This window comes from Electrona antarctica (assembly GCF_951216825.1).
Source record: "Electrona antarctica genome assembly, chromosome: 3".
Taxonomy (NCBI): domain Eukaryota; kingdom Metazoa; phylum Chordata; class Actinopteri; order Myctophiformes; family Myctophidae; genus Electrona; species Electrona antarctica.
The window spans coordinates 54,095,000-54,119,285 of record NC_136808.1 but is presented as its reverse complement, the minus strand read 5'-3'; the positions used below and the strand labels follow the sequence as shown (position 1 = coordinate 54,119,285).

General features: G+C 46.2%; 1 protein-coding gene and 1 long non-coding RNA gene across 3 annotated transcripts in view; one reads left to right on the top strand and one right to left on the bottom strand.

Moving 5' to 3' along the window:
- The window catches only part of cd276 (CD276 molecule), a 201,351-nt gene extending 177,399 nt beyond the window's left edge, over window positions 1-23,952 (bottom strand). Inside the window, exons 1-2 of the mRNA XM_079497831.1 lie at window positions 23,664-23,952; window positions 6,217-6,354 (exon numbers count right to left, since the gene is read on the bottom strand). Coding sequence (XP_079353957.1) covers window positions 6,217-6,268 — 52 coding nt within the window. The 5' untranslated portion in view covers window positions 6,269-6,354; window positions 23,664-23,952. The remainder of the gene's footprint in view (window positions 1-6,216; window positions 6,355-23,663) is intronic.
- Window positions 12,589-13,484, top strand: LOC306920876. 2 transcript variants are annotated; one of them, XR_013789705.1, is made up of 4 exons: window positions 12,589-12,830; window positions 12,947-13,006; window positions 13,144-13,349; window positions 13,447-13,484. It is a non-coding gene; the product is annotated as an uncharacterized lncRNA (long non-coding RNA). The 2 variants fall into 2 exon arrangements; XR_013789706.1 differs by having other exon boundaries at window positions 13,144-13,459.
- Window positions 23,953-24,286: the final 334 nt, after the last annotated feature.

Below are 24,286 nucleotides of genomic sequence, written 5' to 3'. Positions count from 1 at the left end.
CTCTCTCTCTCTCTCTCTCTCTCTCTCTCTCTCTCTCTCTCTCTCTCCCAGGGAGAGAGACCAGACCATGCAGTCAGTCAGTAATGTCTCTCTCTCTCTCTCTCTCTCTCTCTCTCTCTCTCTCTCTCTCTCTCTCTCTCTCTCTCTCTCTCTCTCTCTCTCTCTCTCTCTCTCTCTCTCTCTCTCTCTCCCTCCCCCAGGGAGAGAGACCAGACCATGCAGTCAGTCAGTAATGAGCAGGCCAGAGGCTCATTAAAGGCCTCAAAGACACAGTGGAGCCCTAATGAAGCTCACTGCCTGCCACTGGAAAACAGTCTCCTGAGCTGAGACTTCAAATGCGTGTGTGCGCGCCGTACTTGCGTGCGTGCGTGCGTGCGTGCGTGCGTGCGTGCGTACAGCCATAAGGACCGGACCGGCCTTCAGGAAAGAGCTGTCCTTTTGACCAGTGCAAGAAATACTTTTCTATTAATATTGCTTAAAGGAACACTTTATCTGCATAATATTGTAGCTGTCGGGGCAGAAACCTCCTAAACCTTTTATCTTTTATTTATTATTTTTCGTAAATTAACACATACTTGGACGGGAACCCCTTTTGGTGTTTTAACTAAGCATTATGTTATACTTTAGCTATTGAAAAATAGCAGATCTACAAGCTCATAGCGCGCCACCGAGTGGTGTGCTACGAGCTTGTAGGTCTGCTATTTTTGAAAAATCGTGAAAATGCGGCACAAATCTTTGAATATATATTCTTTCTGAAGACTTTTTTTTTTATTTCGACATCAGGCGTAGATGGACATACTAAAACACATACTTGGTCATACGACAGCTTCACACAAAAGTATAGCAAAAGTAGCAAGCTTGAACTGGCTTGTCGATCTCTGGCTCTCTGGTCCCTGGCTCAAAATCTTTTCAGACGGGAGTCTACGGTCAAATAATCCCCAAATATAATTGGGGGGTCCTTGAGAACAAGTAACCTGACTCCGCCAGATGGGGCAGCAGAGAGTACACTGGGTTCCTTACTCTCTGCTGCCCCAGCTGGCGGAGTCAGGTTAGAGAACTAGGGCTTCAGGGATAAACACTCAATAAATATGATCGTCTCGTCTCTGTCGGGTGGAGGAAAACTCATATGTCCAAAACTGTTCCTTTTCAGGATTTCAAATTCAAAAGTGGCAAACATAGCAGATCTACAAGCTCAAACATAGCAGATCTACAAGCTCAAACATAGCAGATCTACAAGCTCAAACATAGCAGATCTACAAGCTCAAACATAGCAGATCTACAAGCTCAAAATGCAGACTGCTATGCTACTGCTACACAACGATCTACAACGTGTCGATGTAGATAGGCTACCGTATTTGAACTATTTTAAAATGTTTTTTCAAGATAGTAAAATATGGCAAAGCAGTTTGGGATAAAAGGGTAAGTGTCACGGTCCGTGACGTGTTATGTTTTCTTGTGTACTCTTGTTCTTGGTTTTAGTTATTGTTTTACCTTTCTGTTGTGTTCCTGTGATTTTGTAGTATTGTTTTCCTTGTGTCTTAGTTCCAGTTTGAGTTTCACCTTTAACTTGTGTACCTTTTATTTTGTAGTATTGTTTTGTGCCTTCCTGTCTGCCCCTGTAGTCCTGTACATGTCTTGTCAAACCTTGTGATTAGTCTAGTTTTCTCCACCTGTGTCTTGTGAGTCTCCCAGCCTATCCCTGTGTTGATTTGTCAGTTGTTCACCTGTGTCTAGTTAGTCCTTGTCTATAAGTATGCCCTTGTGTTTTCAGTTCTTTGTTCGTTCGTAAAATGTTGTCAGTGTTATTTAGCTCCTCATGGTTCTAGTTTATTGTCCTAGTCCTAGTGTTATTTCTTGCTCCTAGTGTTCCCTAGTTTATTCTTGTTCCTGTGTTTGTTCCTGTTCCTCTGGTTTTTCGTTAATAAACCACTGTGCACTCGACCTGCCTTGTGTCTGCCTCATCCTCTGTCCTGCGCTTGGGTCCTACACACCTCTGACTCTGATCGTGACAGTAAGGCGCTTGGGTCCTACACACCTCTGACTCTGATCGTGACAGTAAGGCTTGGGTCCTACACACCTCTGACTCTGATCGTGACAGTAAGGCGTGGGTCCTACACACCTCTGACTCTGATCGTGACAGTAAGGCGCTTGGGTCCTACACACCTCTGACTCTGATCGTGACAGTAAGGCTTGGGTCCTACACACCTCTGACTCTGATCGTGACAGTAAGGCTTGGGTCCTACACACCTCTGACTCTGATCGTGACAGTAAGGCTTGGGTCCTACACACCTCTGACTCTGATCGTGACAGTAAGGCTTGGGTCCTACACACCTCTGACTCTGATCGTGACAGTAAGGCTTGGGTCCTACACACCTCTGACTCTGATCGTGACAGTAAGGCTTGGGTCCTACACACCTCTGACTCTGATCGTGACAGTAAGGCTTGGGTCCTACACACCTCTGACTCTGATCGTGACAGTAAGGCTTGGGTCCTACACACCTCTGACTCTGATCGTGACAGTAAGGCGCTTGGGTCCTACACACCTCTGACTCTGATCGTGACAGTAAGGCTTGGGTCCTACACACCTCTGACTCTGATCGTGACAGTAAGGCGCTTGGGTCCTACACACCTCTGACTCTGATCGTGACAGTAAGGCTTGGGTCCTACACACCTCTGACTCTGATCGTGACAGTAAGGCTTGGGTCCTACACACCTCTGACTCTGATCGTGACAGTAAGGCTTGGGTCCTACACACCTCTGACTCTGATCGTGACAGTAAGGCTTGGGTCCTACACACCTCTGACTCTGATCGTGACAGTAAGGCTTGGGTCCTACACACCTCTGACTCTGATCGTGACAGTAAGGCTTGGGTCCTACACACCTCTGACTCTGATCGTGACAGTAAGGCTTGGGTCCTACACACCTCTGACTCTGATCGTGACAGTAAGGCTTGGGTCCTACACACCTCTGACTCTGATCGTGACAGTAAGGCTTGGGTCCTACACACCTCTGACTCTGATCGTGACAGTAAGGCTTGGGTCCTACACACCTCTGACTCTGATCGTGACAGTAAGGCTTGGGTCCTACACACCTCTGACTCTGATCGTGACAGTAAGGCTTGGGTCCTACACACCTCTGACTCTGATCGTGACAGTAAGGCTTGGGTCCTACACACCTCTGACTCTGATCGTGACAGTAAGGCTTGGGTCCTACACACCTCTGACTCTGATCGTGACAGTAAGGCTTGGGTCCTACACACCTCTGACTCTGATCGTGACAGTAAGGCTTGGGTCCTACACACCTCTGACTCTGATCGTGACAGTAAGGCTTGGGTCCTACACACCTCTGACTCTGATCGTGACAGTAAGGCTTGGGTCCTACACACCTCTGACTCTGATCGTGACAGTAAGGCTTGGGTCCTACACACCTCTGACTCTGATCGTGACAGTAAGGCTTGGGTCCTACACACCTCTGACTCTGATCGTGACAGTAAGGCTTGGGTCCTACACACCTCTGACTCTGATCGTGACAGTAAGGCTTGGGTCCTACACACCTCTGACTCTGATCGTGACAGTAAGGCTTGGGTCCTACACACCTCTGACTCTGATCGTGACAGTAAGGCTTGGGTCCTACACACCTCTGACTCTGATCGTGACAGTAAGGCGCTTGGGTCCTACACACCTCTGACTCTGATCGTGACAGTAAGGCGCTTGGGTCCTACACACCTCTGACTCTGATCGTGACAGTAAGGCGCTTGGGTCCTACACACCTCTGACTCTGATCGTGACAGTAAGGCTTGGGTCCTACACACCTCTGACTCTGATCGTGACAGTAAGGCTTGGGTCCTACACACCTCTGACTCTGATCGTGACAGTAAGGCTTGGGTCCTACACACCTCTGACTCTGATCGTGACAGTAAGGCTTGGGTCCTACACACCTCTGACTCTGATCGTGACAGTAAGGCGCTTGGGTCCTACACACCTCTGACTCTGATCGTGACAGTAAGGCGCTTGGGTCCTACACACCTCTGACTCTGATCGTGACAGTAAGGCGCTTGGGTCCTACACACCTCTGACTCTGATCGTGACAGTAAGGTGTGCCCAAAATAGGGCCAAAAAAGTTAAAATGTGGAGATAAGAGGTTTCTGCCCAACAGTGACGATAAGGAAGGAACATGGGCCCTCCTGTGGGGCCCCTGTGGGCCCTCCTGTGGGGCCCCTGTGGGCCCTCCTGTGGGGCCCCTGTGGGCCCTCCTGTGGGGGCCCTGTGGGCCCTCCTGTGGGGCCCCTGTGGGCCCTCCTGTGGGGGCCCTGTGGGCCCTCCTGTGGGGGCCCTGTGGGCCCTCCTGTGGGGCCCCTGTGGGCCCTCCTGTGGGGGCCCTGTGGGCCCTCCTGTGGGGCCCCTGTGGGCCCTCCTGTGGGGGCCCTGTGGGCCCTCCTGTGGGGCCCCTGTGGGCCCTCCTGTGGGGCCCCTGTGGGCCCTCCTGTGGGGCCCCTGTGGGCCCTCCTGTGGGGGCCCTGTGGGCCCTCCTGTGGGGCCCCTGTGGGCCCTCCTGTGGGGCCCCTGTGGGCCCTCCTGTGGGCCCTCCTGTGGGACTGGAGCTGAAGTTGCAGTGTCAGGCACACAGAGGCCGACCGACCAGGACTCGGGAGATAGACCGAGCTGGAATATACTCCGTGTTGATCCTTTCCTTGACGTGCTGAATTTCCCACTTTTATTTACCGGGTCGTGAAGCGCTATCGAGCGAGCAACCGGGCCATTTGTTTCACTTTTTATTCTTTATGATGACACTGGTTTTCGCTTCGAGCAGCACCATTTCTACTGAAGTGAAACTTTGACCGGGTATGAGTTATGTCTCCTGAATTGCTACATCAACCACACAGCCTTCCTGTGGTGGTACAAAAATATGACTAAGGAGTAAGGAAGGACTCCCCCCACGCTCTCTCTCTCTGATTCACGGCAAAAGAGAAAAAGTGCAACTTCCAGCAAGTTCCTCTCCCCGGGCCACCCAACCCTCCCGAACCTGAAAAAAGAAGAAACGACCAAAGCTATTCCGCTTTACAGGCCGAACAATAAAAACACAAAAACAACTCACCCCTATAATACCACAAAAAGCATGACCCTTGCACAAACCATACTTAAATACTTATAGTTGTGTCAACTCCTCTGGTAGACTGAAGTTGTTTCATGTTTTTTTGCCTGTCTGGGCTATTAGTTTTGGGAGTAGCCCAGCTGGTCTGAACTGTTGCTCTGCCTTTGAACAAGGATGGAGGAGTGCGAATACTGCAGGGAGTATTGTCTGAATCATACATGGGCAACTGGCGGCCCGGGGGCCACATGCGGCCCCCACCTTCACTTAATGCGGCCCTCAGATTAATTTCAGAATACTGATATGTTATTGATTTCAGCTGTTCACAATTCCAAACATGCAAACATGACCCGCTTTAATTACTTAGTCTAAATTAGCAGCTTGCCGAGTAGTATTACAAATAATGTTAGTCTTTTTTATGTCCAAAATATTTGTATTCGTTCAAATGACTTTTCAGGAAATCAATTCAAATATAGCAAAAATAGCTGATCTACAAGTTCAAAACGTGATGCGTTTTGAACTTGTAGATCGGCTATTTTTGCTACGGCATGCATGCAATGTGGCCCCTCTGGAGATGAGTGGTGCTGTACTGTACTCGTGCTGTAGTAATACTGTACACACACTGTGTGTGTGTGTGTGTGTGTGTGTGTGTGTGTGTGTGTGTGTGTGTGTGTGTGTGTGTGTGTGTGTGTGTGTGTGTGTGTGCGTGCGTGCGTGCGTGCGTGCGTGCGTGCGTGCGTGCGTGCGTGCGTGCGTGCGTGCGTGCGTGCGTGCGTGCGTGCGTGCGTGCGTGCGTGCGTGCGGCTGCGCAACAGTGACACTTGGTGGTCAACAAACGCTATTTCCGTTCTCGGACGGACAGACAGACAGACACAGCCAGGGACACACATAGCTGTCTATAGGAGTGGCTGGCGCCACTCAAAAATAGCAAAACCACAATGTAGAAATACCCTGTTGGACATTGTATTTGAGTAATGGCAGGCAGGGCACAGACAGAAACATTGTATTTGAGTAATGGCAGGCAGGGCACAGACAGAAACATTGTATTTGAGTAATGGCAGGCAGGGCACAGACAGAAACACATTGTATTTGAGTAATGGCAGGCAGGGCACAGACAGAAACACTCACCGAGAGTTTGGGTGCCCAGCAGCGCACACAGCAGGAGGAGGAGGGTCAGCATGATCTTCTGGAGGAAGAGGAGGAAGAGGAGGAGGAGGAGGAAGGGGTTGTCACAGCACGGAGATGACCTCTTCAGACACGGTGGCACTGCAGGGACGAGAGAGAGAGAAAACATCTGATGAGGCTTCATGCCTAAACCTGAGCACTGTAGCATAGTGATGTAATGGTGGTAAATGGCAAATGGTGCATTTATATAGCGCCTTTATCCAAGGCGCTTTACATGCAGTGCATTACATTCACCCATTCACACACACATTCATACACCGATTGCGGCGGAAGCCATGCAAGGTACCAACCAGCACATCGGGAGCAATTTGGGGTTCAGTGTCTTGCCCAAGGACACTTCGACATGTAGACAGGAGGAGCCGGGATTCGAACCGCCGACCCATGGATCATTGGACGACCTGCTCTACCTCCTGAGCCACAGTCGCCACCATGGTGGCTACTCATGACGGAAAGAGAGAGCGCAGAACATGAGTTCTAGTTGGTAGTTGCGTTGCAAATCATTGGTGAGGAGGACTGGGCTTACATTACAGCATCCGACCAATGCATTCTCCAAAGAGTAGTTTAGTTGGGAGCATGTGTCAGTTTTTACTGAGCCCTGCGTTCCCTCAGCCCCTGGAGGCAGCATAGGGTACTGAGCCCTGCGTTCCCTCAGCCCCTGGAGGCAGCATAGGGTAATGAGCCCTGCGTTCCCTCAGCCCCTGGAGGCAGCATAGGGTACTGAGCCCTGCGTTCCCTCAGCCCCTGGAGGCAGCATAGGGTAATGAGCCCTGCGTTCCCTCAGCCCCTGGAGGCAGCATAGGGTACTGAGCCCTGCGTTCCCTCAGCCCCTGGAGGCAGCATAGGGTACTGAGCCCTGCGTTCCCTCAGCCCCTGGAGGCAGCATAGGGTACTGAGCCCTGCGTTCCCTCAGCCCCTGGAGGCAGCATAGGGTACTGAGCCCTGCGTTCCCTCAGCCCCTGGAGGCAGCATAGGGTACTGAGCCCTGCGTTCCCTCAGCCCCTGGAGGCAGCATAGGGTACTGAGCCCTGCGTTCCCTCAGCCCCTGGAGGCAGCACAGGGATGAGGGAATGGAGGAAGGCAGGCACATCAAACCCCCTGAGTTGGGCAGGTTTCTGGGCAAAGAGCAGAACAAACTGCAAAAAGTTAAACCTCGCACACTATACTACTAAGCCTCAGTGAGTTATACTTAGTTGCGCGTCAGTGTTGTGCGCTTTCTGAGCTTGTAGATCTGCTCATTTCATTCAGTGCACGACACCCGACACACAACTAAATCAGCCTTTAGGCTTCAATTCAGACACATTCCATTGGTGACGTCTAGAGCTCGCATTCTTCATCTGACTGATGATGAGCCCACGGCACAATAGATACTGTAGATAAGATAAGATAAGATTGTTTCTTTGTTTAGAATTTACAATTTAGGCATTTAGCAGACGCTCTTAATCCAGAGCGATTTACAATAAGCAAAAACAAAAAGAATGGCAATACATCACATACATAAAAAGTAGTTATCATGAAACATGCGTAAGCTAAGAGCGTACCAGTGGAATATCTAATGAAACTATACATATAAACTATACATACTATACTATACATATATGCTATAAAGTGCTATAAAATACAAGTCTGTATAAGTCTGTATAAAATGCTATCTAAGTCTACGTAAAGTTCTATCTAAGGGGCTAGGGTAAGTGCTACGGGCCATGATGGAGTCTGAAGAGGTGGGTTTTCAGATTACGGCGGAAGATTGGGAGTGAGGCTGCAGTTCTGATTGTAATGGGAAGTGCATTCCATAGTTTTGGAGCCAGAAGGGAGAAGAGTTTGGGACGTGTGGAGCGTTGTCCCGGCGTTTTTAGTGAAGGTACTTCCAGCTTCCCCACGTTGGCTGATCTGAGTGCGCGGTTCGATCATACTTGCAAGATATGGGGGAGCCATACCTTTGGTTGCTTTGAATGCCAGTATCAGAGTTTTGTATTCTGTGCGGGCAGCGACCGGGAGCCAATGGAGGGAGCGGAGAAGGGGGGGGAGACGTGTGAGAATTTTGGCTGGTTGAAGACCAAGCGAGCTGCGGCATTTTGGATCAGTTGGAGAGGCTTAAGTGCACATGTTTGTTTGTTTGTTGTAATATAAGGCACACACTACACACACACACACAGCCACAGCCCTCTGCTGACTTCATCCAAGCAGCTTCAAACTAATATTAATTTACATTTATTTAGCACACTCTTAATCTGACTTACAGTAAGTAAGAACAACACAATCAAATACATATAAATAGTCATCAAGGACCATAAGCAAGTAGAATATCTGTACAATAAAACAATACGAGTATACACTATCGAGTGCTATGTTTATAAAATGCTATCTAAGTCACATATGTTTAGCCTTTGCCTAGTGTGCTACGGCAAGTGCTACAGGCTAAGAAAGACGTGGGTTTTCAGACTTTTTCAGACTACGGTGGAATATTGGGAGTGAGTCTGCAGTTCTGATTGCAATGGGAAGTTCATTCCATAGTTTTGGAGCCAGAAGGGAGAAGAGTCTGGGACGTGTGGAGCGTATCAAGGAGATGAATGTGAATATTACTCCAGTCACTGGAGTCCAGTGTGTACTTATAATAACGTCTTCGTTCCCTTTTAGGTCAGGCCTTACTGTCTTTCCAGTCACATGTACTAGATCATGTGTGTACGGATGGATGTAAGTGTGTGATTCATCCTTGGCCTTATGACACACAACAGTTTGTTCTAACGATCTATTCTAGAATGAAGAAGTCACTTCATGCTTGTGACTATGACACAAGCTCCCATGGTGTTGGAAACCTTGTATCTCCATATCTCAACCTCTTACAGGTTGTTTTTTTACCCTGCTATGTCATACTAGTGTCACGCAGAAGTAGCAAGAATAGCCGATCTACAGGGGGCACGGTGGCACAGTCGGTAGTGCTGTCGCCTCACAGCTAGAAGGTCCTGGGTACGATTCCCGCTGGGGACGCTGCGGGCGTGTTCTCTCCTCCGGGAGGCATACTATGGTCCGACGGAGCATTGGTTCGACATGTGTCCGCACCTAGGTTTGGGTTTGAGGTGGGTTGTTGTGTTTCGGACCAATGACTAGTCGGACCAAACACATGCTCTCCTCTCCTCCGCGTCATCAGTGCCCATACCCGAGGCGGGGTTGGCAAAAGGGCCTTTCTGTGTGGAGTTTGCATGTTCTCCCCGTGTCCCCTAAGGTAGGTACCCTCACATGTTCTCCCCGTGTCCCCTAGGGTAGGTACCCTCACATGTTCTCCCCGTGTCCCCTAGGGTAGGTACCCTCACATGTTCTCCCCGTGTCCCCTAGGGTAGGTACCCTCACATGTTCTCCCCGTGTCCCCTAGGGTAGGTACCCTCACATGTTCTCCCCGTGTCCCCTAGGGTAGGTACCCTAAACTAAACAAACTGCCTCCCCCTGGCCAGCCGGGGCGCCTGATGGTGGGGAAAGGAACTGGTCGGAATAACGTGTTCCTCTCACGCGCTACGTCCAGCCGGGGAAACTCCCCACTGTCAGGTGAAAAGAAGCAGCTTGGACTCCTCATGCATAGAAGGAGGTACCTAGGTACCCTCACAAAAAACATGCAGTAATCCTGGTCTCTAAACGGCCTCCCCCTGGCCAGCCGGGGCGCCTGATGGAGGGGAAAGGAACTGGTCGGAATAACGTGTTCCTTCCACGCGCTACGTCCAGCCGGGGGAACTCCCAACTGTCAGGTGAAAAAAAGCAGCTTGGACTCCTCATGCATAGAAGGTCATAGAAGCATGAGGTCCGTCCGCTGCCCTCCACGGGTTGGCAGATGGATTGTAGTGCCCAGGATTACATTAGATAACTGGGTGAAAAAATGGGTTGCGAAATCGTGGGATAAAAAAAGATTATAATAAAAAAAAAAGAATAGCCGATCTACAAGCTTCGTGCCGTGAGCCTGTAGATCTGCTATTTTAGCTAATTTAGAAAAATGGATACCGGTGAAAGTGACTGTGAGTTTTATGAAAAGTAGGACATGAGAGGAACAGACAGACAGACAGAAGAGGAGTTATTGGGGGGAGGGGGAGTGCAATGAGACCTTTAGAGTATATATGAATAGAGACGTCACCCGAGTTCTCCTCCATCCACTTGCATTAAGTTGCTCAAAAGCGCATGAGGCGATTTCACTCCTCCTTCCTTGTAGGAACAGAGTGTATTCTGGGATTGATTGGGCCAAACTCATGAACGCGCTGCCATTGCACTGAAACCGCGTTCACGTGTCATCATGAACGTGCGCAATGATAGTCAACGGACCAGCGCGTTCATGTGTTTGGGCCCACGCTGCAATACCAAATTCGGCCACTATGTCCATTGCGCCTCAGGGTTTCCTCCGGGTGCCGTCTCTATTCATATATACTCTAAGAATGAGACAGAGAGAGAGACAGGAAGGGTGAACGCAGTGAGACAGAGAGAGAGACAGGGAGGGGGAGCACAGTGAGACAGACAGGGGAGGGGGTGGGGTACTATAAAAGTGACATAGTCAGCGTGTTGTGGTTTGGGAAATGTGGTAAAAAACACTATAGAGTGAGTTGGGGATTCCATCCTATGACTCTGCTTCTTATAACTAAGGCCAAACGGAATCTGCAGGTTTTTTTCTGTTTTTCTGAGGTGACTCCGGAGGAAAATCTGCGGGATTCTGCGGAGTGTTTTTTTTTTCTTTTAAGGTTTTAGACAGTTATCCAGGACTATAATCAATGTGTTTAGAGCAAATATGGTTCATATGGTTATAAGTTATATAACCATATGAAAAGACTAACCTAGAACTGATCTCACTGATCTCACTGATCTCTACCTTTGAGAAGTAGCCTTTCTTTGCTACAGAGATTATTTTATAAATCTATTCAACATCTAAGGCAAACATTCCATTGGAAATGTATGAACGATTTGGTTTCTTTTATACTCTCTCAGAGTTACGACGGGTTGTCGGTGGAAAGTACAGAAGGTGAGCAATGATCTATCAGTATATCAACCATGCTCTCACTGCGTGCTTGGTGCTCTGATGAGAGATTTATCCTCACTGGCACTACAGAAGGAAAGGAGCAGTTAGGTCTGCATCCTATCCTCACACGTTACGTATTGTACTGTATTGTCATTAGCAAGTCATCAACACATCCTCCCGTGTGTCTGCGCTACCCATCCCATCCTGCTCTTCCTTCCCTGCTAGGAGGGTGGTCAGTCTGACTGTGTCCTGACTCTGTGAAGCTAGGAGGGTGGTCAGTCTGACTGTGTCCTGACTCTGTGAAGCTAGGAGGGTGGTCAGTCTGACTGTGTCCTGACTCTGTGAAGCTAGGAGGGTGGTCAGTCTGACTGTCCTCTGACTCTGTGAAGCTAGGAGGGTGGTCAGTCTGACTGTCCTCTGACTCTGTGAAGCTAGGAGGGTGGTCAGTCTGACTGTGTCCTCTGACTCTGTGAAGCTAGGAGGGTGGTCAGTCTGACTGTGTCCTGACTCTATGAAGCTAGGAGGGTGGTCAGTCTGACTGTGTCCTGCCTCTGTGAAGCTAGGAGGGTGGTCAGTCTGACTTTGTCCTCTGACTCTGTGAAGCTAGGAGGGTGGTCAGTCTGACTGTGTCCTCCTGGCTCTGTGAAGCTAGGAGGGTGGTCAGTCTGACTGTGTCCTGACTCTGTGAAGCTAGGAGGGTGGTCAGTCTGACTATGTCCTGTCTCTGTGAAGCTAGGAGGGTGGTCAGTCTGACTGTGTCCTCTGACTCTGTGAAGGCTAGGAGGGTGGTCAGTCTGACTGTGTCCTGACTCTGTGAAGCTAGGAGGGTGGAGGCTAGGAGGCCGCCATCATGCGGCATGGCCGCATGATGGCGGCACCTTCGTCAAACCTTCGTCATCGTCAAAATACATTTTTTATATGATAGTTTTATCGTGCATGCTACATAATCCAAATCATTTATTTCTAGCGATCATCTTATATGATTTTGCCTATAAGCCACGGTACAATACACTATTTTGATTATCATGCAAGCGCAATATTATATAGATTTAGTAGTATAATGAATTAGCTTAGCTTTGCGGCCTGCATTACACCACCCTTCCCCCAGCGGCGCGGAAAAGTAATACAAAAAAACAGGGATCATAATAAACGATAAAACAATACTGAATAGATGGGGGAAAAAGTAATGGAACATTTCTCATAATATATAGCATATAAACCACGGTACAATACGTTCATTTGATCATCATGCAAGCTCAATACAGATCTATTTGAAAGCCCCATTGGTTCGCTTAGGACTCCACCGCTGTAGCAGTGGGGGGGGGGATACAACGATGGACACTTTGCTTTGCTTTGATGTGTGTTGGCTACAATGTGTTGGCTGAAATGGATCAACACTGAATAGATGGATGTGTTGGCCACAATTCGTATGTGATTGGCTACATTTTTGTATGAAGGAATGTAATTGTAGCGTGCACTCCAGCTAAATGATTATTTATTTGTACATATTTAGAACCGGGTGATGAGGAGTGGCACGATGATGAAGATGAGGTGAACAGTGATGTGGATGGAGGTGAGTAACTAGAGAGCTAAATAACTTGTGGATGTGGCTAAAGTCTGTCTGCATTTGGCACTATGGAGAACGCTACACCATGCCTCTAATTGATTGAAATGGTTGTTGTTTTACAGATGATGAACAGCCCATCATCTCGACAGCTGCAGATGCTGCCCCTGTGCCCATGGAAGCAGGTATAAATACAATGCACAGAACAAAATCATGTATATCATTTTATAGTCTCATCACATGTTACAGCTCCACCAGATGTATTCTACATGAATAAAAACAATGTTTTTTATGCTAATAATTGTGTATTCCTGTAATTTAGGTGATGCCAACTCAACGGCTTCGCCAGGGTGGTCTGCTGGTGGGTGGGAGCCACAGGACATCCCGTTTACTGGAGAGCCGGGTGTTCACTGTGACCTCAGTGCAGAGAGTGATCCAGTGGACTTCTTTGAGCTGTTGCTGACCGATGAGCTGCTCCAGTATATTTGCGATGAGACCAACAGATATGCAGCGCAGTCCATCGCAATGGTGTGTATTGTGTATATTCCACATTGATGTTTTCCCAAATTGATGACTTTGTTGTAATTTCTGCAAATAAATCTAACTTATATATCTATCTATCTAGATCCAGGACCCACTCCCACACTCCACAGTGAAGAAATGGACGGATGTCTCTGTGATAGAGTTGAAGAATTTCTTCGGGCTCTTTTTCCTGACGGGCCTTGTGAGGAAGCCAACCCTTGTGTCATACTGGTCCCGGCGTAAGGCTAATGAGACACAGCAGTTCAGGCGCACCATGAGCCTGACCCGGTTTCTGCTGCTCAAGCGGTTCCTTCACTTCAGTGACCAGGAGACTCCAGACACAGCGGACCGCATGTACAAAGTCAGATATCTTGTGAACTACCTTCTGGCCCGGTTTCAGTCCATGTACACCCCAGAGAAGAACATATCCATCGACGAAGGTGTTATGCTATGGAAGGGAAGACTGGCTTGGAAGTGCTATAATCCGCTGAAGCCAGTGAAATGGGGAATTAAATCCTACTGCCTAGCCGATTCAGCGACGGGCTACCTCTGGAACATGAAGCCATATACCGGAGTAGGCTGTGGGCTGGACACAACCGTGATGGAGCTTCTCGGACCGTTGTCCAACAAAGGCTACCATTTGTACATGGACAATCTGTACAACTCAGTGAACAGGTGTATTATGCTACTGTCTTTGGGAACCCATGTATGTGGGACGATGAGGAAGAACAGGGGGGAACCACCGGAGATGAAGCGGCTTAGCAAACCAGGCGACATGAAGCTGGGCGAGACTCTGATGCGCCACAACAATGACGGGGTGATGCTGTTGGCTTGGCGGGACAAGAAGGTTGTCAAAATGTGCAGCACCATCCACCCACACACGATGGTCACAGTCACTGAGAGGCGTAAGAAAGCCAGAGTGACGCCAGGCGAGCCAGTCAGGGATAAAAAAATTAAGCCACATTGTGTCAACGAGTACAACAAGTACATGAATGGTGTGGACAAACTAGACCAACATATCTCCTACTACCCGTTTGCCCGTAAGTCCTACAAGTGGCCTGTGAAGTTTGTCTTTTACATGTTTCAGATGGTGATGTACAATGCGTTCGTGTTGCACAAACTCAAACAGGGCAGGACAAAAACTCTCCTGGACTATATCATGTTGGTGGTGGAGAGGTGGACATCACTGAGACCAGGGAGGCCGGAGGAGGAGGAGGAGGAGGAGGAGGAGGAGGCGGCGGCGGAGGGGGCAGTGGGGGGTGATCGTCCATATAGGGCAAGAGCAGGTGACGAGAATAGGAGACTTGAGGTGCATTTGCGTGGCCATGTGCCAGTGAGAATTGACAAGAGAACCTGCAGGCTCCACCTGCTCAGTAACGGTCCCAATGGTAGACCACTCCGGCATATGACCCTGTATTACTGCCCTGATTGTGAGGTGCCCTTGTGTTTGTTCCCATGCTTCTTCGTTTACCACAAGGACAAGAATATCAAGCACTACTTTGAATAACTGTTCTCTTTTTTTTTCTTTTCTTATTTTGAAAGTCTACACCCTCAACGTCAATAGAACTGTAACTACCCTGTATACCCTACACACACACTGTCAACGTCAAATAGAACTGTACCCTGTATAGCCTACACATACAATGTCAACGTCAAAATAGTGTAACAGTGCGGCTAAGCTGCTTCATCTCCGGTGGTTCAGGGGGGGAGGGGGGGTGGGTGTCCTACACACACACTGTCAACGTCAAATAGAACTGTACCCTGTATAGCCTACACATACAATGTCAACGTCAAAATAGTGTAACAGTGCGGCTAAGCTGCTTCATCTCCGGTGGTTCAGGGGGGGAGGGGGGGTCGGTGTCCTACACACACACTGTCAACGTCAAATAGAACTGTACCCTGTATAGCCTACACATACAATGTCAACGTCAAAATAGTGTACAGTATGTACACTATGTATTGCATTAGTATTTATTTATTTTCTGTAATTATTTTAAATTATAATGTTTATGTTCTGGTTATGTTCTGAAGAAATAAAAGTGCACTTTTCCAATTTGAGATACCTGTCGGGCTATTTTTACACTATTCTGAGGTTTATGGTTTGACTAAGCGAGTTTCAACTGTGATTTACTCTGTAATTGTAGATGGTAAGAACCCAATTTTTTTATTATAATGCAGTATACATTCAAGTCTATATTTTGATACATATCATGGGCACCAAGTCATATCAAAACAATGTCCTTGGATGTGTTTTTTTTATCAAAACTGTGTTTCTTCGTAACAGGTTTTTGAGATTAATGCATGAATATACAAGGTACTGGTAAGACTATGTAGACATGGTATATATCAAAATGTGCGTTAGAATGTCTACATTTACCCAAAAAAGAATTTGAGTTTCTATCACGTTCCAATGCAGAGCTATGGGAACTTTTAGCTGGATAGGTCAGATTGGTCCTGACTGACCATGCTATTTATAGATGGCAAAATATCTACAGTGGTACATGTGAGAAACTTTTTTCTTTTTCTTTTTTTAACTAGACAACTCACCCTTTAAAATGAGATATGGCATGGGTGTGTACGCCCAGCAGAAAAAAAGTTCTTTAGAAAATAAAACTTCAACTGGTCATAACTTTTTTTGGTTGTCCTAGAAACAGAAAACAGTGTAAATGCAGGCTCTTTTAAATGGCTTCCAACACAAGAACTAAACATTTTATCAACTCAGTTCATTTTTTTCCTGTAAGCAGACAAGTCAAGCTTTCTCTGAAGGTCTTTCGTTGTCACACATTCACAACAGAGAATTTTCAATAAATCATTCAAAAACGCCATTCTGCCATAGAGAAGTCTACAAACTATATAGAAATCCTTGAAACTCTCAAAGAGTTAAGGGACCCATACAAGTGTGTCCGCGACCCACAAATGGACCCACTGCTGTAGTGGTAACGATATGAGGACTTCTTCCACACACAGTACAGTATGAGTCAGTCTGTAGTGTAACGATATGAGGACTTCTTCCACACACAGTACAGTATGTGTCAGTCTGTAGTGTAACGATATGAGGACTTCTTCCACACACAGTACAGTATGTGTCAGTCTGTAGTGTAACGATACGAGGACTTCTTCCACACACAGTACAGTATGTGTCAGTCTGTAGTGTAACGATATGAGGACTTCTTCCACACACAGTACAGTATGTGTCAGTCTGTAGTGTAACGATACGAGGACTTCTTCCACACACAGTACAGTATGTGTCAGTCTGTAGTGTAACGATATGAGGACTTCTTCCACACACAGTACAGTATGTGTCAGTCTGTAGTGTAACGATATGAGGACTTCTTCCACACACAGTACAGTACGTACAGTCTGCCTGTGCCCATGCAGCATGAACGGAGCTATGCCATTGGATCAGCGTAACTAAACCACCACCGTCTGGGGTGGGTGTCTCCATTGTTCAGCCACCAGGAAGCCATCAAAGGTCTGACGTCGTCTTCCAAAATTACTCAAAGTTCTTCCCCTGTCCCATGCCAAGTAAAAATCCCCCCGTTTTCCCTCGCATTTATTATCTGACTTTTATTATCCAGCTCAACATCAAGGGTCAAAACAAGCTGACCGCAGCTTCAGTCTGAACTGTGGGATTCCAGACAAATATACTGGAGGAGCTGTTACTGTACAGTGAACAGGTCAATATAAAGCTTGATATTGGACATAAATAACAGTGTTAGGGGGAAAGAAAGACATGGTATTTTGATGTTGTCACCACAGTAACATCTCCAGTGTTTACAATCTAACAACTTGAACCCTGCTGCCCTAGTGCAGTGGTTCCCAAACTTTTTCGTGTCAAGGACCCCCAAATCAACATTTATTAGGCCACGGACCCCCATTTTGAAAACATATGCCAGTGACCCCCGATAAGGGAGGATTATTACGGTTCTAGCAGTGATTCCGAAACGTATTAATTTCATGGACCCCCCAGATTCACACGCATTATGCTACGGACCCCCGATTTAATGGCATTTCTATCTCTGGTACCCCGATTTATATTGTAAAACCACTGTTAATTTAACTCAGAGAGTGTACAGATTTGTACACCCACCCACCCACCCACCACCACGGAGGCTGTGGGTTTGAATCCGCCGTGGTGCAACTGGCTTTGTCGGGCGTTTATGCGACATACAATTGGCCATACATGTTCGCAGGAGGGAAACGGGTTGAGGAGGGTGGTCGTTGCACGTAATCCTACGGGCTGGGGGCGGCACCTGTCAGCGGGGAGTGTTGGGCGGGAGGAGTAGGCTCTACGTCCTCCCGGTGGGGGCACCTCACTGGCAGGTGAATCAGTAATGACACAGACATGTGGGGGGGGAGGAATCAATTGGCATACCGTAACAACTAAATTGGGGATTAGTGGGTAAAAAGTATTGGCTATACATACAAAATAAAAAATAAAAATAAAAAGTAGCAGATCCACAAGCTCGAAAAGCAGTGCGAAGCGACACCTGTTGAGCTTGTAGATCTGCTACTTTTGCTATTTTTGCTTTTGGTGTTAGCATTATGTTATGCTTTAGCTATTGAAAAATAGCAGATCTACAAGCTCATAGCGCGCCACCGAGTGGCGCGCTACGAGCTTGTAGATCTGCTATTTTTGAAAAATCGAAGAACCACTGACATAGAAACATAGCTTTTTCAGAAAACTGTCAGGATTTAGAAGACATTTTTAGAATCTGATCTCAGGTCAAAATGGGTTAAGACACGATATTATACAGTATACTATACTGACAGACTGTGGGGTGAAAGTGGTTTGAAAATCAGAGTGTGTACTAATGGAACCAAATGGACCGGTAAGCGTCTTCAAAAGCCTCTTCAAAAGCCTCTTCAATGTACACAAATAAATGTGTTGGAGCAACAGTATTGCTCTTTTTGTGTGTATTATCTTTATTCACATTATTTAACCTATAAATAAATTATATTTTAATGATCCAATGAAATTAACATGTTCTATTACTATTGGTCGCTGGATGACTGCCTGAAAGGTGTTGAAAGTAATTCAGTATAAGTGCTTCATGGCCTTTTAAACGCAATCATAAGCAACATTGGTTTTGATGGTTTATTGCTCTGAGGGTTATTAACCCATTTTGGGCGGGAATCCCTTTTGGTGTTAGCATTATGTTATGCTTTAGCTATTTAAAAATAGCAGATCTACAAGCTCATAGCGCGCCACCGAGTGGCGCGCTACAAGCTTGTAGGTCTGCTATTTTTGAAAAATCGAAGAACGACTGACATAGAAACATAGCTTTTTCAGAAAACTGTCAGGATGTAGAAGACATTTTTAGAATCTGATCTCAGGTCAAAATGGGTTAAGCTTTCCAGTGAGGTCAAAAGCATTAAAAAATAAACCCATTGTGGAATAATATTATCCCTAATTGTAATAGTGTTTTTATTTTATTTTTATGGCCCAGGTATTGTCATGCAATTATAATTGGAAGTCTCTGGCAATTCCCAGCCTTGCTTTCCCTGTGAGTCGGTTAGTGATGATGTGGTACTGATGCCTTTAGGTCATCCATCTCCAACAAAGGTCAGCATGAGCATTAACATGATGCACGAGACCATTTGGGCCTTAACTTCCCATATGTGCTGCACTCGGCTTGCTTCATACGTGGTTACTGAAAGCTATTAGCATTGTGTATGGTATTCCCCTATGCTTCATACGTGGTTACTGAAAGCTATTAGCATTGTGTATGGTATTCCCCTATGCTTCATACGTGGTTACTGAAAGCTATTAGCATTGTGTATGGTATTCCCCTATGCTTCATACGTGGTTACTGAAAGCTATTAGCATTGTGTATGGTATTCCCCTATGCTTCATACGTGGTTACTGAAAGCTATTAGCATTGTGTATGGTATTCCCCTATGCTTCATACGTGGTTACTGAAAGCTATTAGCATTGTGTATGGTATTCCCCTATGCTTCATACGTGGTTACTGAAAGCTATTAGCATTGTGTATGGTATTCCCCTTCATACGTGGTTACTGAAAGCTATTAGCATTGTGTATGGTATTCCCCTATGCTTCATACGTGGTTACTGAAAGCTATTAGCATTGTGTATGGTATTCCCCTATGCTTCATACGTGGTTACTGAAAGCTATTAGCATTGTGTATGGTATTCCCCTATGCTTCATACGTGGTTACTGAAAGCTATTAGCATTGTGTATGGTATTCCCCGGGAGTCATACTATGGTCCGACGGAGCATTGGCTCGACATGCGTCCGCACCTCGGACTAGCGCCTGCTCCCGTGCTTGCGGTTATGGTTGGGTTAGGGTTTGAGGTGGGTTGTCGTTTTTCGGACCAATGACTAGTCGAAACAAAGTACTGCACTCGTATTCCCCTATGCCAGTGGTTTTCAACCAGTGGTCCGGGGACCATCAGTGGTCCTTGAGGGGGTTACAGGTGGTCCCCATGCTAAATGATGGAGAGCCACTCGGTGGCGTGCTATGAGCTTGTAGATCTGCTATTTTTCAATAGCTAAAGCATAACATAATGCTAACACCAAAAGGGGTTCCCGCCCAAAATGGGTTAACTCTTGATAGCGTAAAATGAAACCAAATGGACCCTTAAAGGTCCATTTGGTTTCATGTTATGCTCTCGAGAGTTAAATTATTGTTTAACATCTGCATTACTTAATTTACAAGAAGTCTACACAATTAGAGAGAATTAGTAGAATTGTTATTTTGATCATCGTTTGCCTGTTATCTCTCCTAATGGTACCAACATCAATACAGCACGGAATTGTGGACAAAATCAAACAAAAAATATTCGTAAGTTTTGGGTCTGAGAGGCTAAATCTCATCAAATAGTGGTCTGTGGCTCAAATACTAAATAAATAATGGGCCTTGATATGAGAAGGGTTGAAAACCCCTGCCCTGTGCCGTATGGAAAACATTGTCATTTTCAAACCACTTTATGTCTCCTGATGAGGGAGAGACATTTCACCCCTATCAAGAAAGCAGTCATGTTTATCTCAACTAACCCATTTTGACCTGAGATCAGATTCTAAAAATGTCTTCTACATCCTGACAGTTTTCTGAAAAAGCTATGTTTCTATGTCAGTCGTTCTTCGATTTTTTCAAAATAGCTGACCTACAAGCTCGTAGCACGCCACTCGGTGGCGCGCTATGAGCTTGTAGATCTGCTATTTTTCAATAGCTAAAGCATAACATAATGCTAACACCAAAAGGGGTTCCCGCCCAAAATGGGTTCTAAAGGGCCATGGCATGGCCCCCACTGTACCTTCAAGGTCTGATCCAACCTGGCAACCCCTCTCCTGCTCACATGGTGGCAGCGGTGGCCGAACGGTTTGCGGAGCGGTCTTGTTATCGGAAGGTCGCCAGTTCGAATCCCCGGACCGGCACGTTAAAATTACCACCGCTGAAGTGCCCTTGAGCAAGGCATTGAACCCCTACCATGAAATGTTCTATGAGCAGGGTCTGGCTGTAAACAAGCATCTTGAGCTTAGTCCATTCACCCTGGGTAAACAAAGAACTTTGCTTTGCTTTGCTTTACATCAGCGAACACAGGAATGCTGTCTGAAGCTTCCTTAAAACACCCTGCCTGGACAGCGCTCCACGCGTCAATTGCTCTTCTCCCCTCCTGGCTGCCAAACTGTGCAATAAACTCCCCATTGTAGTCGCAACTGTAGACTCGCAACGCAATATATTTTTTGACTAATTTTAATTCCAATCAAAACTTCACACCAAAAACCAGTGGAACATTTCGGGGATATAATCTATAGCGCAGTGGTTCTCAAAGTGGTTTCAGGGACCCTCAAGGTTCCTTGGGGGGTTGTAAATGGAGAGTAAATCTTGAAAAAACAAGAGGGTGACCGCACACGCCAATAGCCAGAGTGCCAATATTTTATTAGGACAGCAGGTAAGACAAAAATGAATCCAACGTTTCGGCGGTTAAGCCTTCATCAGGGAATGGTTCTAAATGGACCCTACAGTTACAGGTCTGTAACTCTAAGTGTACAAAACTACAAATGGAACTAAATGGACCCTGTATACTCAGAGGGTATCAGGTACCGTCGTCCATAATCCATCTCACCCTCGTTTTTTTCTGCCGACCTCACGCCGACCACTCCGTGTGGCGGTTCTTGTATTCTGTATTTTGTTTAATACTGAGATTAAGGTTAGAAATAAGTTTGGTTAGGCATAGTTTTACTGGGGTTAAGTTTAGGAATATGTTTGGCCACGTTTTACTAAGGTTAAGGTTAGGAAAGATTTAAGCATAATTTACTTAGGTTACTTTAGGAATACCAGATTGCTGTACACCAACTCAGTGGCCTTGTGGTTAGTGTCCGCCCTGAGACTGGGAGGTCGGGGTTCAATCCCTGGCCGGGTCATACCAAAGACTCCCTGCTTGACACTCAGCATCAAGGGTTGAAGTAAGGGATAATATCTGGCTAGGTGGTCATTGTCGGGAGATAATTCACCGACAGGGAGTTTAACCACCGAGGCGAAGCCGAGGTGGTTACACTCCCTGAAGGTGAATTATCTCCCGACAATGACCACCTAGCCAGATATTATCCCGCTTATTACATGGCTAACTAACATAAATTAATACATTGACCCAACACACAACAAAAAAAGTATTCCATAAGTTCGCGCTGGCTGCGTCAGCACTGTCGGAAAACAAGGAAGTGAGTAAATCAAATAGAATCCATTTTCGGGTCCTGCTTCATCTATTTCTCGCTCAAAATGTTTTCAAAAACATTTTTAAGTTGTGTGTCACTAGTGTGTGTGTTTACATGGCTGTCATGTTGGAAACAGCAGTAAATCAAGCGGGGCGCAGCCGCGCAGCTGGTGCTCAGAGGGTTTGATTAGGCAGCGGTCTGTTATACAGCGGAGCGGTCATTATCGACACATAATTCACCGCTGAATTAAGCGATTGACCAATCAGAATCAAGCATTCAACCAAGCCATGTAATAATTGGGGGTAAGTCCCTGCGACAGACTAGCGTCATGTCCATGGGGTGTACTTGTACATCAAGCTGCCTCACGCTACAGAAACAGGAGATAGGCTCCTGCCCTATGGGCCTCATGGCTCGGCAAGGCTACTTAGATTGCTGTATGCCTGGTAAAAGTTGGTAAAAGGGCGACTTTGTTGTATTCACACAGATATGGGGGGGTTGGGGGTCCTTGACATTAAGAGGTTTGAGAACGACTGATCTAGTCACAGAAAAAAGAAAACTTGTCTTTGATCCAAATCAGATTATAGGATTTCCTCTTGGGCACTACTATGTTTGCAGTTCACTATGAAAGACTATTGTATCCCACAGGAAGTTGTAAGTCCCGCCAGGAAATCACAGCTATTCCTCTCCTTAATGTGATATATAGACTATTTATATGGGCAACATCGGGCTAGGTGTCCTTTCAGGACAAAACCACTGCACAGCACTGACTTCAAAGTAAATAATACATTATAAAGACTAGTGTACACCTAATGCATATGAACTGTCTATAATATGGATTGTAAAAGTAGAAATAGCGATATAGAAATAGTACTCTCTTACAAATAAAATGCATGTCTTTTAAGAGTATAAGATAGGCTTACGTGCTTAAAGTATATGTTTTGAACTAATCTAAATCTGTCAAATATTAAAGTGTAGTGGCATAAGGAGTACGCCTCTGAGATATATAGTAGAAGTATAAAAGTATAAAGTAAAAGTAGCCTGCCTCATAATTGTAGGCTACTAGGCTATAGGCTACATCAGTAGGCTACATAGGCTTTACTTCCACCACTGATGACTTCACTTCATTCATGTTGTACAAATAAATAGCATCTGACCCAAAAGTGAGTGAATATCATGGTCTGGTCTGAGGATGTGATGTTGGCATAATGGCATTCACCATTTTGGATACAAAGTTGGCGTTGCCAGCTGAGCTCGTGCAGTTACACTACAGTATGGAAAAAAAATGTTGCTGTTCTCACCTTTTGTCAAAGGGGGGCGCATTGCATTGCATTTCATTCATAAACGCTACATTCCCGGGTAATAAACACATAACTGTGGTACAGTACAGGCCTCTGGTTTGCACCGAAAACAAACGGTCTATTTAGAAACAGTAATTTCATACCAGCGACAACCGTATTTACTTTAGTTTGTCAAATATTAAAACAGTTGCCCCCGCGCCGGTCAGTCCGTCCGGGATACGTATAGTCTTCAGCTGTTGCGTGGTCTTTCTTTGGAAACCCCCCATTCTCGATATAGCATCATTGTTTATTTACCGTATCATTTCTCATTTGTTTTAATACACAACTTGAATAATCCTTACCATGTTCTGAAAGTTAAATCACCGAGCAGCATCCAGCCAGCGGTTCATGAGTGGCTCTTTCTCTCTTTCAGCAAAGCAGGCGGTCTTTCTATTTTCTTGAGCTGTAGTACATTCCCCTTTACAGTAAATACAAACACAGAGAAACACTGTACGTGCTGCTTCTTCAACAGACGCGATTGACTGTTTGTGCTTTGATAATAATCCTATAGTTTGCGGTCAGTGGCAGTGCGTCAAAGATTGTACGGATTTTTAAGTTCCATTGATTCGGGACGATTCTCTGTTCACAGAAACAAACCACTCCTCACACACCGCTTTGTCCAGCGGTGATGTCACACTGTCTGGGGGGATGTTTCTAACCTGCTGTATGTCCCTAAGGTCCCCACGGAGTCGGCCAGGCTCGACCACTAAGTCTTGGTTTTAAGTAGCAAGTCCTAGCTTTTGATGAATTGAAAATGGTGGGCCCTATTGACAAACAAGTGTAATGCTTTATGGTGTCGTCCACTCACTGTTAACAGTTTTCGTATTGAGTTGTAGCCTACTTGAAATGTATTGTAATTCTGCAAACTGTTAATAAATCAATCAATCAAAAAATTGTATTCAAATGTATACTTAAGTCGAATAAA